Source organism: Artemia franciscana, chromosome 4, assembly GCF_032884065.1.
Source record: "Artemia franciscana chromosome 4, ASM3288406v1, whole genome shotgun sequence".
Classification (NCBI taxonomy): domain Eukaryota; kingdom Metazoa; phylum Arthropoda; class Branchiopoda; order Anostraca; family Artemiidae; genus Artemia; species Artemia franciscana.
Window position 1 is genome coordinate 10,180,591 of NC_088866.1, and position 14,350 is coordinate 10,194,940.

General features: G+C 33.4%; 1 protein-coding gene across 2 annotated transcripts in view; it reads right to left on the reverse strand.

Annotated features, from left to right (window-relative positions):
• Positions 1 to 14,350, reverse strand: part of LOC136025973 (uncharacterized) — a 157,772-nt gene that overhangs the window by 19,673 nt on the left and 123,749 nt on the right. For both annotated transcript variants that reach the window (XM_065702092.1, XM_065702091.1), the window contains exons 10-13: positions 12,462 to 12,741; positions 11,756 to 11,922; positions 6,938 to 7,037; positions 5,106 to 5,305 (exon numbers count right to left, since the gene is read on the reverse strand). In XM_065702092.1, the coding sequence (XP_065558164.1) occupies positions 5,106 to 5,305; positions 6,938 to 7,037; positions 11,756 to 11,922; positions 12,462 to 12,741 (747 nt within the window). The remainder of the gene's footprint in view (positions 1 to 5,105; positions 5,306 to 6,937; positions 7,038 to 11,755; positions 11,923 to 12,461; positions 12,742 to 14,350) is intronic.

Sequence of the window (14,350 nt, forward strand, 5' to 3'; positions counted from 1 at the left end):
AAGAGCTACCCGGGCTAATAGTAATGCTCTGAAAAAAGAGCTTGAACGACTTTTTATGATAAGTATAAACATGTAGAAAGCATTTAATTTCAAGGGCACCCACCAAAAGTTACGAGCCTAATAAAATTTACTCAATCTTGAAAAAGGGGCAGAAAACCTTCAAAAGGTTTAGGGATGTTGATGAAAACTATAGCCTTAGATCTAACATATGAAAGAACCCTGTTGCAGAGGTTTGAAGCTCCTACCTACAACAATGGGGAATGTAGAATTTCTTCCTAGGGGAATGATTCCAGTTGTGCGTTTCTTTGTTTTCTCAGGGGCGATAATGTCGAACCAACTGTCATAGAAAATCGGGAACAGATTCATTCGGATTTAAAGTAAAAGTTCTACTTCCGTTTCTAAATAGCAAAAAATATCAATCCAGAGCAAAGCGACGTTCCTGTCATTGTTTCATACAAAACAAAATTTTTGCCCAAAACAGGCAAAAAGCTACCAAAGGAAAATTCTGAGATGGCCAGTCAGTATAAAATTATCAAGAAACTATATACAGTATTGAGCTTTTGGCTACAGAAGCAGCATTATTGCGCGTTGGCCCATCCGTCCCTAAAGATGCACGGAATCTAGACATTCTTTTAATTGATTAATTGAAAAAAAAAGTTTTTTAACTGTAAGTAAGGAGTGACATTAAAACTTAAAACGAACAGAAATTATTCCGTTTATGAAAGGGGATGTACCCTCCTCGATGCCTTGCTCTTTACGCTAAAGTTTGACTCTTTCTCACAACCCTTCTTTTAAAAAAATAAAAAACTTTAGCGTAAAGAGCGAAGCGTTGAGGAAGGGACAACCCCTTTCATAAACGGAATAATTTCTGTTCATTTTAAGTTTTAATGTCGCTCCTTACTTGCAGTTAAAAAACTTCTTTTTTCATTTAATTTCTGAAGGTTTTTGAATTAATGCATGTTTTGATTTTGGCTCACCACATATGAATAATAAACACGAAATTTGCACTTTCATTTTTTTTTGGCTTTCTCATAGTTTTGACCGGACGATTTTGATAATAAAAAAGTGGGGGAGGAGGCCTAGTTGCACTCCAATGTTTGGCTACTTAAGGCAACTAGAGCTTTAATATATATATATATATATATATATATATATATATATATATATATATATATATATATATATATATATATATATATATATATATATATATATATATACATATATATATATATATATATATATATATATATATATATATATATATATATATATATATATATATATATATATATATATAAATATATATATATATATATATATATATATATTAAACTGTAAATCCATATTCATTCGTTCTCTTTTTTCAGTAATCTTGGTTATAATGGAGATTTGTTTTTTCAATGATATAAGAAATGAAAGACACTTCGCTTGAAATAAATATTGTTTTCAGTGGAGTGATAATTATATTCTGGTCTTAAGAAAGTCGAGGGGTATTAGATCTAATCATTTTAGTTTCTCCTGGTTTTCAATTTGAATTGGTTATTTATTTTAAATTTTGTTCGTTTTGGGTTTCATTTATTTATTGATTGCTTTTTATTGTAGTTGGACAGCTGAAAAATTATTTGACTTAACATCTGCTCATTTTTAATTTAATGTAGGTTTTTAAGTGCACTTTTTCATTTAATGTAGATTTTCGGTTAAATATTATTTTTTCTTAATCAATACAAGTAAAAAGGGAAATAAAAAGTCTTAAAATTTTACTAAAGTCTTAAAAATATTAAAGTCTTCACAGTTTTATCCGTTATTAATATGTTACCCATTCATTTTATTTATAATTTACAATGGGACAGTCAAGATAGTCAGAAATTAATTTTTTTTTAATACAAGGCAAGAAAGAACAAAAAAGCAGAAGAAAAAGCAGAAAACAAAACAGTGAAAAAGACAAAAATTGCCGATGAAAGAAAAATTCAAAAGGGAAAAAACCTGCTTTCATTGCTAATATCCTAAAACCATGCGCTTGAATGAAGTCGCACCCTTAAATGATTGTCTAGCATCAAGCAATCTAGCCAAAAACTAACGCAACATCAACAGAATAGCTGAGGTCAGAAAAGTTCTAATTAATCCACGAAAAAGAAATACATACGACCTACACAAAAAAAAATCCTTTCAAGGAAAAAAAGAATGAATGAAATATGTGCCATCAACTTGGCCTTATCACAGAGACACCAAAGTCTAATAGGGTTTCAGTGCTTTGACAACTATTGACACGACGGCACACCAGACATAACAATACAGTCGTCCAAATTATCAATAAAATGCTGTACAAAAACATTAATAAAAATAAAAAAAGATAAACAATATATCCTTAATTTAATAAAACCAAGTAAAAAAATAAATAAAAAATAAATCGATGCATGACTATGGAATGTTTTTGGATTGAAAATACGGACAAGCAATAGATATAAAGTATTTCGATAATTACTTGAATGATAAGGGAAACTATACGTGTTTTTTTATGGGCTGCAGCTTATAAACATTATGAGACTCGGATTATATTAGACATGCTTCAAGCTGACGAAAAAGTACTTCAGCGTAGATGTATCACTTCATTTTTCTTTTAGAACGCGGGTGCCCAATAGTAAGAAATTTCTTAAGGGAGAGTGGCCAATTTTCAAGAAAATATTATTCCTACTAGGTTTTCAGGAAATGAATCACTCTTTTGGTAAAAATTTATGCCGTTTCTCCAACTAATTTATTTGCAAGCAAAGAAAAAAAAAAATCTATTTTGGCTTGAATGGTAATAAATCTAATATTTTCCACAAAATCCACATTTTACAGAATTTATTTACTTGAAAAATGAGATACAATGTCTCATTGTGTTGCTTAATTAAAGCTGTAGATTATCATTTTACTATAATGGATAAACATAAGTTAAAAAATCCTTTTGTACTAATCTTGATGGGCTTATATTCTTCATTTTTAGTAATAGAGAAGTTTTACCTAAAGTCAATCATTGTTACAAATTGAATGGCAAACCCTACTGTGGATAGGCAGAGAGTGAATTATACTTTTTCTTCTTTAAATATCCTTGGTTATATTCCAATATTCTGTATGTGGTATCTGCGGGCCTCCTTAGAGACAAAGGTGGGCCTCTATAGAGAAAAAGCTCCTTGTTGTTTATAATGCTCAAACACATTTCTGATAAGGTTTTGATATGTGGAGCTATGAGACTAAGTTCACTTTCCAACAGAATTTCCCATAATTCCATGACTTCAATCGCCCTTGCTTCATCTGTTTCCACTAACATTGTTTTGGGTATTAAGTTGGAACTTTCAGAGAATACTTAAAGGCGAAGATCATCTCACCAAAAGGTAATATGTGCACGCTACTTGTTGGAGCCAAGGAGCCAAAATTTGTTACAAGGAGCCAAAATTTGTTGATCATTTTGAATTAAACTTAATCCCCGATTCCATCAACTTCATAACTTGACAGCATATTGGTTGCTTTGATGAGCAGTAGTTGACATGAGCATGACATGAGCATGAGTAGTTTGATGAACATAACTTGACAGCATATTGGTTGCTTTGATGAGCAGTAGTTGACATGAGCATGACATGAGCATGAGTAGTTTGATGAGCATAACTTGACAGCATATTGGTTGCTTTGATGAGCAGTAGTTGACATGAGCATGACATGAGCATGAGTAGTTTGATGAGCATAACTTGACAGCATATTGGTTGCTTTGATGAGCAGTAGTTGACATGAGCATGACATGAGCATGAGTAGTTTGTTGAGCATAACTTGACAGCATATTGGTTGCTTTGATGAGCAGTAGTTGACATGAGCATGACATGAGCATGACATTAGCATGAGTAGTTTGATGAGCATAACTTGACAGCATATTGGTTGCTTTGATGAGCAGTAGTTGACATGAGCATGACATGAGCATGAGTAGTTTGATGAGCATAACTTGACAGCATATTGGTTGCTTTGATGAGCAGTAGTTGACATGAGCATGACATGAGCATGAGTAGTTTGATGAGCATAACTTGACAGCATATTGGTTGCTTTGATGAGCAGTAGTTGACATGAGCATGACATGAGCATGAGTAGTTTGATGAGCATAACTTGACAGCATATTGGTTGCTTTGATGAGCAGTAGTTGACATGAGCATGACATGAGCATGAGTAGTTTGATGAACATAACTTGACAGCATATTGGTTGCTTTGATGAGCAGTAGTTGACATGAGCATGACATGAGCATGAGTAGTTTGATGAGCATAACTTGACAGCATATTGGTTGCTTTGATGAGCAGTAGTTGTAAGATAAAGCAGTAGATATGGGAATTTTTAGTAAACAGTGTTAGACATTGCTATCTGAATCAACTCGGATTAAATCCTAATATACCAAAGCACGTCAGAATTTAGGGCAAATCGCAGGAGCCCTGGAATCGCTACTACTTTTTTCAAAGCCTATTCAGTCCGAATTTATTTGATGGCCACATTTTCTTATTTAGAATGGATTTATGTTTTCTTTCAAATGGAGAAATCACTGTCATACAAAGGATTGAATTACGCATGGTATTAATTAGTAAAAACAAAAAAAGCTTATTTTATTTTTGTCAAAAAAAGATGAATTGTGATTTTACCTCTCAACAGAACATTCTTTCATGTGTCTATGGCCCTGACAGGCTTCTTTTTGGAGCTATTTTTGTCAAAAAAATAGCATATTTTGTCAAAAAATATTTTGTCAAAAAAATTTTTTGTCAAAAATTTTTTTCAAAAAAATTTTTTAGTCAAAAATTTTTGTCAAAAAAAAATTTTTTTCAAAAAAATATTTTTGTCAAAATTTTTTTATTTTTGTCAAAAAAAGATGAATTGTGATTTTACCTCTCAACAGAACATTCTTTCATGTGTCTATGGCCCTGACAGGCTTCTTTTTGGAGCTATTTCTGTAAAAAAAAAGCATATTTTGTCAAAAAATATTTTGTCAAAAAATTTTTTTGTCAAAAATTTTTGTCAAAAAAAATTTTTTTTCAAAAAAATAGTTTTGTCAAAATTTTTTTTATTTTTGTCAAAAAAAGATGAATTGTGATTTTACCTCTCAACAGAACATTCTTTCATGTGTCTATGGCCCTGACAGGCTTCTTTTTGGACCCTAACGAGGGAGCTAGCAAGAAGGTAGACTGACTGAATCATCTTTGCACCAACAGTTGCGACTTCTGTAAAAGAATCATGAACTTTTCTTACTTTGCAGCTATCTTCTTCCGACTCTTCAGGACACGAATCATCTTCCATATTCTTCAAAGCAAAATAACATATTGATATTCATTAGAAACAGTTTCAGACCGGTAAACACACTGTGAAATAAAGAAAGAAAGAAGAGAAACCGGGAAGTTTTTAACACTTTGAAAGCATTAATAAATTGGGATGAACATCATGGGATTATCATAGTAGCATATTTGACGAAGATTAAATTGTATGTATATATATAAGGTATGCGGTACCAATTTTGAGATGTGATATGGATGTCTCCATTGACTATCTTGTTTTTACGATGTTAGCGGATTTTACCACTCCTCATGGAAAAGTTTTTTACTGCTTTGGGGCCGTTAAGGTGGTGTTACTATCTTACTTGGCATATTAAGTACATCTTTCTTTCTCAGAAAAGCCCCATACCACTATTTAAGGAAACTCTAAGTGAAGACACGAACACTGCAATTTGCCCTCACTTCATCCTAGACAATTTCTGAAGCAAAATCTTGACCAATTACTAAGGTCTAAGATGCTAAAACTATTTTGATAATTAGCTCCCTTCTCCCTATTACATTTAAATCTGGAACTCTCATTAGCATTTTGCTTCTCCTTCCTTTATATTTTGATTTTAATCTAAAAATAGATGGCACAGCAGTACCAATGACTTCAAAATCAATTTTCTTGGGAAGTTGATGGTAACCTTGAAGACAAAAATAACAACTAATTCATTTTAAGTTTAGATAAAAAAGAACTGAATAATTCATGCATAAAAGTGTTTTTGAATCTGCTACTAATTTAAATAATTTCATAAAGGAATAAAATGTAAGCATGTCTTCTTATCGACAGAGAATAAGATATTGTTGTTGGAAAACATAATGACGCCTGGCAGCATGAAAAAGGTGCGAATATGAATTTGAACAAAATAAATAATAAATATAAATTAAAAAACCAAAGCCAAAATCAGACCAAACTAAAAAAAAAGTCAAAACGTATTTCGTCACGAAACTTATGTCCAGGCCACATTATAGTCATGCCTGCTGATAAAATCAAACTTACGACCGACTAAAGTGCCAATCATGTGTCCCCTAAATTATTTTTGAGTTGAGCATTGTGCAATTTTAAGCATAAGAATTAGGATTTACAAATCAGAGCATTGACTTACAGAAGTTTTTTATTTTAATTAGAAGAGATGGCAGCTTTGTACAATAGTTTTATATTTGTAAAATAATTCATGTAAAAACAACTAGAGCTCAGTCTTATAGGTAATAGCTGCAAGAAAATTAGTGTTGATAAAAGCTTCTCGAACCGATCTCTTGTCATTTCAATTACTGATTCTGTAGTAGATGATGTGACCGCATGTAGAGATGTGACGGTCAAATAAAACAAAAATTTTGTCGCATGCTGACCAGTGGTCCACGTTGCGCCGGTACCGATTTCCTTATTTAATGCCTTCGGCCGGGAGTGCAGGGAGCAAAACATCTGAAGCTTCCCGTATTTTTCACCAGATTTCTCCAAGTGCCTATTCAGAGCTGGGTCAACTCCGGCTGAGCTTACAAAGTCACACCATTGTCAAACCAAGGAAAAAACATATGATTCATAATCTTGTTAGTTTCATAGAGAGGTGCGAATGTGGCATGGCTTGGGGATTAGTTAATGATATTAATTCAGAGGGCTTACCTGTTCCCAGTATTCATAGAACCAAGGATTCCTGTCATTCATGCTAGGTTTAAGTTTTCGAAAATATTCAACAAATTCTTGAACAGGGTTCCAGTCCGAGCTGAAAAAATAGAGACCTTTTGAAAAAGAAAAAAAATATCTTAAAAGAGTAATATAGTTAATTAGTACACTTTGAAGCAACGTTATACCAAACATCATTTTCCAAATTTTCTAGTTCATTCAAAGTTTAGTCTCTCCTTATAGGGGTTAAATGAATATTTTTTTATGCTTTCCTTTTGTTCTCCGCCATAAATCCGCCAAACATAAACAACTAATAAAAAGAAATATACCAGTATTAGATTCAATCAGGTACAAATAAGAATAAAGCACGGATTAGCCTAAGAATTGGCTACTAGACACGAATTCAGCAATGATGGAATAAATTCTTAGTCCGGGCTGTAGCAGTAGCTAGCAACCTAGTAAGAAACGATCACGCCCCATACTAAGGAATGTAGTAGCCCCAACTCCTAAGAATAGAGTCAGATCGAAAAACAAAGTATGCTATTAGAATCGCATTGTGCGAAACCCCTATGTAGAAAAATTGCAGCTCCTTAGGTTGAATAACTAAGAAAATCCATTGGCTTGAAAAATAAGAAAAGTTGCTCGAATTACGATATTCTGCAACGAGGGCATCTTTTGTTCCTTTTTTTCCCTCAGTAGGTCGCAGGTTACTGGAACATCATAGAGAGCTGTTTAATGGCTCATTTTAAAGAAAACTGATGTATTTAAAAACTAGTTGTAATTTAAAAAATAATTTTTAAAATAAAATCAATTTTTCACAAAAAACTATATTTTCATGCACAAGATTGATGAATGACGTCATAATCTTAGGTTATAATCATATATGGCGTAAAAGCAAATGCAATATTATAATGTTAGCTAGAATTACATTAGTACAGAATCGCTAATGTTATTATGCAAACTGCAAAAATATTTATAGGGTCCGATGAATAATGTTGATTTTGTAATTCAAATTGGAGAAAATTTTAAAATTGGTTTTGTGTTTTGTTCGATTTAATCAACGAAAGTTTTATTTCATCTCACACTTCAAAGTTACGATTATCTTCTAGAGCAAAACCTTTTTGGTTTAACTCCTAAAGTGCGTATCTCTTGTGCTATATTTCCATAAAAAACAAATTCATATTTATTTTAGTTATCAGTTCATAATCGCTAAAGGTTATTATGTAAACTGTAAAGATATTTATGATGTCTGAGCCATTATTTTAATTTTTTAATTGAAACTAGCAAAATACCCAGACATTTTAAAAATTAGTTTTGCTTTGGCAGGTTCTGCTACTCAACATATGATTTTATGGGTAGAAGTCTAAATATTGAAAAGTTCGTTTCTTACTATTCCAAAAAAACCGTAGGCTTTTTCCTGTTTGTAATCAGGTTTCCTTATATTCTGGGTCACAGCTGTAACTTGCAACCTAGTAAGAGATCTGCGTTGCAGCAGTAGCTTGCAACCTAGTAAGAGACGATCACGTCCAATGCTAAGAAATACATTAGCCCACGACTCCTAAAAATTGAGTTAGATCGAGACACAAAGTACACTATTAGAACCACCCTGTCCGAAACTCCTATATAGGAAACATACAGTCTCTTGGCTTGAATAGTAAAGAAAATATGTCGGCTTGAAAAACAAGAAAAGTGGCCTGATCTATGTCTATTCTGCATCGACGGCATCTTTTTTTCGTTTTTTTTTTTAACTCAGATAGCTGGGCACTGGAAGATCGTAGGGAACTGTTTAAGGGTTCATCTTAAAGGAAATTGCTACATCTAGTGCCTTTTATAATTAAAAAAATAGTTTAAAATAGTCACTTTTTGCAAAAAAATGTATTTTCATGTACAAGCTGATGAATGATGACGTCATAGTCGTAGGTTGTAACCATACATGACGTAATAAATGAATGAATATTTATGCACGTTTGTCTTACGGCAAGATAATTTTATTTTATTTAATTTTTTGCAAGGACATCCACATCAATTTTAGAACCTTCATTTTTCCTTGAAAAGGGTTCCAAATTGCTCTGTTGTCTTCAGTGCCAACTTTTTAGTACTTATACCAATGAATTAGAAAGCAAGTAAAGTTGGAACACATTTTGAGGGGAAGGAAAGGTTCTGATGTCAATATGAATCACAATGTGTTAGACTACGGTTTTATTACACGGTCCTGAATTCTCGTCAAGTAGGTTTTCAATATTACAGGAGGGTTTAAGGGGGCAGAAGGGGCACTTGCCCCGGGCTCAGAAATTTTAGGGGCAAAAATTTCAAATAAATAATCTAACGGTTATTATAATTTTGTAGTGTCCTGTGGTGGCGCAGTGGGTTTGACCTCAGCTTGGTAATACGGGACCCAGAGATCGAATCATGCAGCAGCAATACACTGCAGGGCCGACGCAGGGACCTTAGTAGTCAAGAAGCGTCGTTAATCTGATACATACATACATAATTTTGTAGTCCTGTGGTGGCGCAGTGGATTTGACCTTAGCTTGGTAATACGGGACCCAGAGATCGAATCACGCTGCAGGAATGCACTACAGGGCCGGCGCAGGGACCTTAGTAGTTAAGAAGCGTCGTTAATTCTTGAATAATAATAAAATATAATTTTGTAATTTTTCAAATTTGATAAGTTAAAAAAAAGTAAAGACTGAAGTTGGTATTAAGTACAAGCAATTTGAATTCGAAATTTTACTTGCACCAGATGCAGAAATTTTAGGGGGCCCAAAATTTCAAATAAACAATCTAACGGTTATAATCATTTTTCAATTTTTGGAATTTTATTTTTATTAAAAAAGTAGAGTGCGAAGTTTTCATTAAGTATAAGCAAATTGAATCCGAAATTTTCATTTTTCCCCTATCTTCATCATCATTCCTTGGAAACAAAAGTAAGTAAACCAATCTACGAAGTAGATCACGTCATACTCAATCAAACAGACCCGATTGGAAAAGCTGTATAATTTTTCTTTAGTACTTTGAAAAGAGCTATTTATTCTAATTAAATGGCCTTTGTGATTAAGGGGTCATTATCAAACAATTGAAATAAAATTTGAACTTTAGTGTAAAGAGCGAGGTATTGACGAGGGGGCGAACCTCCTCATATACGTAATAGTTTCAGTTCGTTTTAAGTTTTAATGTTGCTCCTTACTTTCAGTTGAAAAACTTGTTTTGTTTTATTTAACTATCATACCTCAGATCCACTATGGGTCAGGACCGACTAAACGATTTAGCGTTAATGTCTATAGAATACAAATAATTACAAGCAATCAATTGGGACGAGAAAATTAATGATTTTTCCGAGGTTATAGTAAGAAATTTTAGACTTAATAAATGAAACATTTTTTTTAATAAGTGAGAATTTTGTTAAAATTTGATTTGAAAAATTTGAGAGACAAGGGGGTGGGGGGGGGGGGGGCTAATCAATATTTTCCCCTTTGCGCAAGAGAGGCCAGAACCTCCACTGAATATTACCAAGTTTATGTATAAATAAAGCATTGCCTTATTTATTCCCCATGCTAGTTCATTCAGAGTCTTGTCACTTTATTAAATAGTTCATTCACATTCGTTATTTTTATCGGATCTTCGTTCTATTTCACCAGTCCAAATTTTTGGTCAAATTAGTTTCCAATGTTTTATACTCTATATTTAATATCACTAAAACCATTATTTGCGTATATATTAGCCATATTTATAATGCTCTCCCGAAGATATTTATTTATTTCTTGCTACTTAAAGAAACATTTTAAACTCTATGTTCACTCAAAACGATAAAATTCAAAGGAGTCTGTTGATTTTTAAACATATTCTTTCATCTTAAAATGAAACAGGGTATGATGGACGGGTTAAAAGAAGTAAATTTTTCAATTTTTTAGACCCTTAAGACTCCTTGGGAAAGTCTAGTAGCCTCTGCGGTGCTATTCGTTGGATTCATTCATCTATAGCATTTACTACTCTTATAAACAATTATACTATCACAACTGTGTTGTCTTCTAAAGGGTGTTACCAGGGCAGAAAAACTTTGATTTTCCATGGCAATGATACATGAATGAGTCACTACCTTGCTTGGTCAATAGTGCTCAGGCAACTTTTATTATATACTGGGTAATCAACTCAGTTAGCCCAAATATCTTTTTTATTCTCAACAAATAAAAAGTTCCAAAAAAGCTATGAATTCTAGTCATTTTCATATTCCAAACAGGATTCGTTTTTAATGTAGTTACTATGGATTGATTACAGATAGCAATCTGAAGGAGAATTTCAGTATTTCTGCGGAGGAAATATATTTTACTTTATAACCTTTATCATATATCCAGGCATAAAAGTATAAACAGAGAAAACATGGACAATAGAAATAATGAAACAAGCAAATAAGAAAACTCTAAAATAAAGTTTTTAGAGCGTAGAAAATAAAACTTACAAATCTTACATGGAATGAATCGAACCAGCAGCATATTAATAAATCTGGCTAATAGGTGTTTTTGAGGTTTTTCCATCTTGGTATATAATTTAGCTTTTACTTAAGGATAGGAGAGAGAGAGAGAGAGAAAGAGAGAAAGAAAGAGAGACAGAAAGAGAGAGAGAGAGAGAGAGAGAGAGAGAGAGAGAGAGAGAGAGAGAGAGAGAGAGAGAGAGAGAGAGAGAGAGAGAGAGAGAGAACCGAACAGCCACTCAGAAATACAGGCACATAGAGAAAGAGAGAAAGACAAAACACATACGATCACACAGAGTCACGCACACAAAGACAAAAAATGGAGGGGTAACAATAGGAAAATAGCGTACCTAATAAAAGCAGCACCAGAAACTGCCTTTGTGAAGTCAGGATCCTTTGAAAACTGGTCCCAGTAGCTTCCTACGCCAATTAAAAATGGCTTCGTAGCCAAATCTTCAGCTTCTACTAAAGCTGCCATAAAATCATCTGCATCCTCTTTACTAAGAAGAGTTACAACCTAAAATAATAAAACAACACTGATATATCTGATTAAAAAAGTGAGTCTATGCACTACTAAACTCGAACAATTATTGGACAAAAGCTCATCTAACAACAACAACATCAATCGACGGTGGTAACAGAAAAACAGATCCAAAAAACCAGTTTTGTCTACTTCAAACAACTTTCGGACCTTAGTTTGTGACACGGACCAAGAAGTGCAAGCGGATCGTAAAAGCACTTGCTGCCTGTATTTAATTGTGAATCAATAGGCCTGCCAATAATTATATAATAGGTTGTCATCAATTAAATTACAAGATAAGAGTCACTGACATAGGCGTAGCTGCAAGAGATTAATAGAGGGAGGATTGAAAGAAACAAATATCAAAAATATTTTTATACGTACACAACAGTCTAATATGTAAGGGGAAGCTAATGGGATATATAACTTACTGACAAGAATAATTTTTTTGGAATCAAAGGGAGGAGTTTTTACCCTCCAGCAGTTTTTGAAGCACCGCAGTCACCTTAGGGCAACACCAATATAAAAGCACTTACGACTTGTTGGTGATCATCTGAATTCCACCTAGATAGAGTATCTTTCTCCTTTAAGCGTTGTAAAACATCTTCCATCAGTACATTATCACTAATAGCTTCAATTGCCATGACATGGATGTCATGGGAATCACAGAGACGACGAAGATGGCGGAATGCAAATTGTAGCTCCTCATTCCTCTGGCTATACAGAAGTAGAATCTGCATAATTTTTTGTCTTTTCAGCAGTTTAACAAGGGCTAATGCAATTTTCTCATAGCTGACATCAATCTCAACAGAGTACCTAAAACGAATAGCTTTGTTTCATGCAAAAATTCTATTGGAAACTGCACGAACATAGGTCGAACAACGAGAAACAAATTTGGCACTTGTATGATATACCCCCTACCGCTCAAGAAGTGAAGTTAGGTTAATATTAATTAAATTTACCTAATTAGGATAAAAAATATAATACTTTAGAAACAAATTTGGGCTATATATTCGTACATTAGGAGGGGGAGGTAAGTACAGCAGATCTGCACTCAAAATGTGTTAGCTACTATTATTCTGATATTATAAATTAAGAATTGTTTTCTGACTTCACACTGTCCAAATATTTTACTTCCACCACTTCTCCTTGTCTTTTCTGACGCTAAGTTAAAAGAAACTGGCGAAAGAAACCAGTTTACTGTGCGTCAATGCATGAACAACTTGAGCGGTAGGGGGCACATCATACAAGTACCACAAATTTATATTCATTCGAGCTTGTTTTTGAAGGAAAGTTTAAACTAATGCCTGGGGTACGAAGCCGTATCCAGGTGGGAGAGGGTATGGGGCTCGACCTCCCTTCCTTAATTTTTGTTCGACTCTTAAAAACAAAATAAAATGCATATAAACAAACTTTTTATGCGTTTTTAAAGTTTTTCATTGTCACCCCAACCCCGAACAAGAATCCTGGACACGCTCTTGCTAGGGGAAGTGCACCTCCGTACCCCTCCTTGCATTTGTTATCTAAATAGATTATCAAGCAGTTCTTGATAACGAAATCACACAGTTCATGGTAGCGAACTGTAGTAAGGAGCGACCCGGCTCAATAGCAACCAAAACTATAAAAAATGGACGCTTTAGGAGCTCTTTACGGTAAAGTTTTTTGATGTTTTAAAATGTAGAGTTAGGAGAAAGAGTCTCCCTTTAGCGTAAAAAGCGGGGCGTTGAGGAGGAAAAGCCCCTTTCATATACGGAGTAATTTCTGTTCGTTTTAAGTTTTAATGTCGCTTCTTACTTCCATTTAAAAAATAAACTTGTTTGTTTTGTCAGTAAGGAGTGACGCAGCTCAATAGTAACCTACACTGAAAAAATGGAATTTTAATAATAATAGATCTACAGATACATCAAAAGGATTGAATTTTTGCGATGATTCAAAAATTATTAAATTCATTATGTTGATTTTATATATAGAATATTTATCAAGTTTAGTAATTTAGTGTTGCCCATCAAAGTTACGAGCCAGAGAAAATTTCTCCATTTTATAAAAAAGGGGGGGGAGAACACCCATAAAACGTCAAGCAATATTAATGAGAATCCCACAATCAGATTTAGCATCTTAGAAACTTCTACTGTAATGGCTATAAGCTCCTATGTATAAAAAAGTGGAATTTTGTATTCTGCCAGAAAAAAACTTCTATAATCTATTTACTTTTTTTATCTCAGGGGTGATCGTGTTGAACCAGGGATCCTAAAGGATCAAAACAGGGCTCAATTGATAAAAAATTTAAAAATCTAGTGCCCCTTTTAAGCAACCAGAAATATTGAATGGCAGCTGACTTTCTTCCCATACCACTTTTTACCTAACCTAACCAAAATTTTGAGGTAGCCTTTTTGCTCAGCATTGTTGCTAAGTCTAATAGCTATGC